The 5,594-nt window shown below is 31.4% G+C and overlaps 1 protein-coding gene across 1 annotated transcript; it reads left to right on the top strand.

Moving 5' to 3' along the window:
- The first annotated feature begins 481 nt into the window (after positions 1-481).
- Positions 482-2,571, top strand: LOC107874589 (dCTP pyrophosphatase 1). Its single transcript, XM_016721353.2, has 2 exons — positions 482-736; positions 2,131-2,571. Exons 1-2 carry the CDS (start codon positions 617-619, stop codon positions 2,374-2,376), a joined length of 366 nt encoding a protein of 121 aa, XP_016576839.2. The 5' UTR covers positions 482-616; the 3' UTR covers positions 2,377-2,571.
- Positions 2,572-5,594: the final 3,023 nt, after the last annotated feature.

Here is a 5,594-nt window from a genome sequence, read left to right as displayed (position 1 = left end):
AAATCTGAAATAGTTCAATATATCACAAGGATAAGGTCAAAATTTACCAATTAAAAGGCTTACTTATAAATCCTAAATTGCTCACTATATCACAAGGATAAGGTCCAAAATTAATTACCAACAAAAAAAAACTTACTAAATTTAAATTGTATAAATAAAATAAATATCAATCTTTTAAAAGTAATTACACTCTCTCTCACTTTTTTAATTACTTTACTCTCTCTATTAATATACATAACATAGCCGACAATACATAACATTATGTGGGATTTTTGTAATAGATTTAGGGAGTTGAGATTTTTTATAATATTGAAAACATAAGTTGTGTATTTGTATGATTTTTAGATTTAAATTAGCCGGACTTCAAACCGGAGTGGCCCCAAAACAGAAAAAACTAACACATGTGGAAACAGGGAATAGCCGGTATCCGGTGGAGCAAACAAGAAAAGACTTATTGTGTTTTTTGGTCTGTCAACTCTCTGCTCACATTAATAAATAGTAGTACTAAAGCCAAAAGGACAATCACATAAGCAATTCTTTGTGTCTCTATTTTTCTTTTTCTTTTTCTTTTTTTCTATTTGTGTCAGTGTTCAATTCCTGGACGAAACTTTGTCCAATGACTGGAGGGGAAGAAACAAGTGTGACACTTGATCTTCTTAAGAAGAAAATGGATGATTTTGCTAAAGAAAGAGATTGGGAGAAATTTCATAGCCCTAGAAACCTTCTTTTGGCTCTGGTACTAACTATTTCTCTTGCTATATAGTATTATTTTTTGATTTGTGCGGTTCATATATATTTGTTGTTGTAATGAAAGGATCCTACGAATGTGTGTTATAGAAAGAGATTGGGAGAAGTTTCATAGCCCTAGAAACCTTTTCTTTTGGCTCTGGTACTAATTATTTCCCTTGCTATATAGTAAGTATTATTTTTCGATTTGTATGTGTCATATATACTTGTTGTTGTAATGAAAGGATTCTACGAATCTTTTTTGTCATGTTTCAATTTGTGTGTCATATACTTCTTCTTGTTGTGAATGGATCCTACGAATCTTTTTTGTCTTGTTCCAATTTGTGTGTGTTATACTTCTATGATAGAATCATGATAACCTTCTTTGTATGGTTTCGATTTTATTTGATGTTCAAAGCTCATGATTTTTTCTTTTTTGAATAATCATAATTTATGTAGTTCTTTTTATAATTGTTATGTATATGAATTTATTGGTTCAACAAAATCGGATTTGAAAATTTTATGTATTTAATCAGGCAATTTGGTGATCCTTTGTATATGATTGACATGATTTATGTAAAGACTTTTCTAATTGTTTTCCTTCAATCAATAAACAAAATGATTTGGTTTTTGTGTGTTTCCACCAAAACCAGGATATGAGGAGCTCTTGTCAAAAAATAGAACTGTATAATAAAGGTGATTGTCAAGCAATTTTCTTTTCATTCGACATTCGATATTCACTTTGAGGCCGCTGACAAAATTAGATTTACACTAAAAGTCTTACATCGAGGATGGTGAATATATAGCCTTAATTATAGAGCATGTGACTCTTTATGTAAAATTAGATATTTTATGTAAATATTTTCTAAAATTAATCTAACATTCATTATTGACACCCCATGCTCCAAAAAGACTGACTAATGTGGTAGAAAGCTTAGTTATTTTTAACAAAAATGTTATATCTGCCTCTAACATTGGAGGGTAAAGGCACTCTCTAATAAAAACGATTTTGTATTCTACAAAGTTGTCAAACACTTATTTTGATATGTAGCTTCTTCTATTTTATTTTATGGGACACTTTCTCTTTTCTTTTTGGGTTGTATTTAAAAGCCGGACATCTTTTTTATATCTAAAACTCTATCTACCTTCTCGTTTTAGTCTTGTTTTTAATTTAATATTACAATTTTCTAAAGACACTTTTAATATCGTACCCAATAAAATATCGACACAAAATAAAATATTTTTTTCTTGTCAATAAGCTCGTCATTACTTGGAAAAACAGGGCTATTTTATTTGTGCTTTTCCAATTAGTCCATAAAATCAACTTCATCATCATTTTATTCCTCCTTTTTTTTAATTGATTAAATTTATACATATTATTTACTATATACTATACATTCACAGGTGGGAGAAGTTGGTGAACTGTCAGAAATATTTCAGTGGAAAGGAGAAGTTCCAAAGGGTTTACCAGATTGGAAAGAAAATGAGAAATTGCATCTTGGTGAAGAACTTTCTGATGTTTTGCTATACCTTGTTAGGCTTTCTGATATTTGTGGCATTGATCTTGGCCAAGCTGCTCTTCGTAAAGTGCAACTTAATGCCATCAAATACCCTGTTAAGAAATCCAATGAAGAACAAGTTGATAATTAAATAGTAATAGTCGAGGTGCATACAAACTGATCAGTGAAAACGTGATATAGTAGCACTTTGGTGCTTTTGTCATTGGTAGATTTTGTTTTTAGTACATGGAATGTTCGATGTTGTTTTGAGATATGCACTTTTGATTAATTTGCTTATGAGATGCGCATAGATTTTCAGAATTATTATCAGTTTCAGTTTTTATTACTCGTGTGTCATGTTTAACTTATATTGTTATTACATATTTGTAGATAATATATACTTCTAAGGCAATCCAAATATAACTAATTTTCCAAGCGGGGAAACCAAAAACACACGTTTTACTTAATTGATTCATAGATCACAATTCACAATCTTTGGCATTGGAATCCTACTAGCCGATTAATTTATATTCACGTCATGTAAGAGAGTGGAGCCAGGGGCAGATCTAGAAGGTGCGGTGGGGGTTCCTGACAATGGCAGAGCCAAAATATTTACTAAGGAGTTCATAAGTGACATACGAACTAACCGAAGAGGGTTCAACATCTAATATATATATATATAAAATAATTTTAACTATGCATATATAGCATAATTTTTAGTCGAAGGGGAACCCCCTCGGCAAAGGGTAGCTCCGCCCCTGGTTCCTGGGAATCCACTAACTTTTGTACAGATCTTGTATTTATATTGAAAAATCTAGTAAATACTATATTAAAATTATAAGTTAGGAACCCACTATAAAGTGTGTTATTGGTCTAGTGGCAAAACAAGTGCACGTTGAAACATTGTTGCTCTCTTGGTTGTGGATTCCAACCCCCTCACTCACTTTTTTTTGAATTTTTATTTTATCCAAGAAATTCACAAACTTAAAATTGTAGATCTGTCCTGAGTGGAACTTCTATATCAGCCTCAAGGTTTAAACCCGAGACTTCTAGAGGACCGGGGGAGTGGGAGGGGATGGGATTTTCTTTTTATGTTATGCTATATATAGGGGAAGACTTCAACAGCTGCTAGAACAGAGAGCCATTTACCATTTTACTGTACTATACAACAGGAGCAATAGACTTTTTTGTATCATCGTAGATCTTTTGCATATATTTTGGATTTGGCAGTTGAAATTCATATCCTTCTTTTGCTGATCCATTCAATGTACTTTCTCTATTCTTATAAAAGTTTTTTCCAACTGTCCCACAATATGAATCTGTCACTTCTTAATCACATCACAATAAGTTTACCGATTACTTCAAACTTTACCGATATTGTTATTATTTATGGATTCGAATTTTAATTAAGTTCCCCCAGTTATTTAATTTATTGATGATGTTTTCTAAATTGGATATTTAGCAAAAATCCAACACAGACGATTAACATTAGAACTGTTTAGCACGAATGTACCAAGAAGCCAGTCAAGCAAGGATAATCAAATCAAATAGATAAAATAATGTAAATCATTATTATATAGTACTACTAAAATATAATTTTTTTTTAAATGACTTGAAATCATTGGAAGTAGTAAATTATGATGTATGACGAATTGGTTGCTACTATATAATTATATATAGAGGTTTATTAGCCGTAATATCATTAATGGTTTTAAAATTATATCCATCGATAGTGTGATGCAATTTTTCTATATTATCTTAATCGTTATTTTGTAATATGTTACTTATCATGTAAGTCTATATTAAATTATCAATCAATATTACTACATAAAACTTATATGTAACCACTTTCATTTTAAGGTGATTTAAGTGCGTAAATATTTTTTTTTGTAATTTCTAGTGTTCCCCTAATTGGTGAGATTGGCCATTTTTGCTAAGAGAAAATGGACATATGATATGAGTAAGGATGATCCAAAATCATATAAAAAGCTACTAACATAGCTCAGTGCTTCGAATAAGATGTTAATTTCAATCAAATGGTTCAACGTCCCTCTCTAATTTCTTATATGATCCCTCCCAAAACGATCAACTCCAATAATACATATAAAGTAACATATGATCCTCACATGCTTAAGGATGGACATAAGAGTACAACATATAGAACAAAGGAATCTAATACCGGGTAACAAAAATTGAGATGGGTTAAGATGGACATACGAGCAGAGGCGGATCCAGGATTTCAAGTAAGGGGGTTCAATATTCAAAGAAAACTAAGTCGAAGGAGGTTCAACACTTACTATAACTACATAAAAAATAATTTTAATTATGTATATTTTTTTCGTCGAAGAAGGTTCGGACGAACCTCCTAAAGAGGGCTGGCCCCGCCTTTGCATACGAGTACAACATCTATATACGGTACTTTCATTAGAGCCTGATTAGGATTCATATATTGTTGAACTCATTTTCGAGACCTAACAAAGCTCATCTCATTCTCAATAGACCTTTGATTAAGAATTGTGGGATCGCAATCGTTCCACCGCAATAATCGATATTGATTGCTTTGCATGTTTTGCATACAGCTTTCAAAAGGAAATATTCCCGTACATCCCACCGCCCAAATCATAAAATATTATAATTACTTTGCTTAATAAGTAATGAAGCAGAAAGAGATACTAATAAAATTATTAATATCCCCTGAAATCCGCAGCTCTATATATCCATGAAAGAGTGAAATCTCATTACTCATTAGTACTTTAATTTTTTTTTAAAACAGAAAGCCATCTTCCCCTAATGATGACACTCACTTAACAGTACATATCTCTGGCTCTAAACAATCTTCAAAAGACCAAATTCCTACTTTTTCCAATAATATTATAATTATAGCGGTCGATATAATTTGCCCTATCAAATTTATTTGAACTCAATACTTTTAATGAAAAAAAATAAACTTATATATATAAATTCACAAAAATTAATAATATCTATAATTTCAAAGCTATTGCTAAGAGTTCTTAAGATTGAGCCCCGTATAAATTAAATTCTAAATCCGCTTCTCGTTTTGATTGTGCTTCAACATCAACATTACAGTACATAAACCTATTGATTGTAATTATTACTTCGATTAACAACCATTAATTATTGTTTGGCTTTATATCATCCACATTCCTAGCTAGGACCACACTACATGTGTATATATAACTCTACGTACATAAACACTACGTTCCTCTATAGTTACAAAATACACTCATATAAATATGCTTAAGAAAAGTGGTGTAGAAATATCTTTATGGTCCAACTCCGCCGTGTTACGGCGGTTGTGTAGGCGGCGCCGACAGTTACGTAGGCGAAAAGGAAGCAGCATTAGGCTAG

Source organism: Capsicum annuum, chromosome 6 (assembly GCF_002878395.1).
Source record: "Capsicum annuum cultivar UCD-10X-F1 chromosome 6, UCD10Xv1.1, whole genome shotgun sequence".
Classification (NCBI taxonomy): domain Eukaryota; kingdom Viridiplantae; phylum Streptophyta; class Magnoliopsida; order Solanales; family Solanaceae; genus Capsicum; species Capsicum annuum.
Note: the sequence above shows the minus strand (reverse complement) of the source record. Positions and strands in the feature narration are given on the sequence as shown.

Bases quoted from the DNA above. Each gene is read 5' to 3' on its own strand.
- LOC107874589 (XM_016721353.2), top strand. From the start codon at position 617: ATGACTGGAGGGGAAGAAACAAGTGTGACACTTGATCTTCTTAAGAAG. The intron at 737-2,130 runs GTACTAACTATT...ATACATTCACAG, and splicing joins GAAACCTTCTTTTGGCTCTG to GTGGGAGAAGTTGGTGAACT.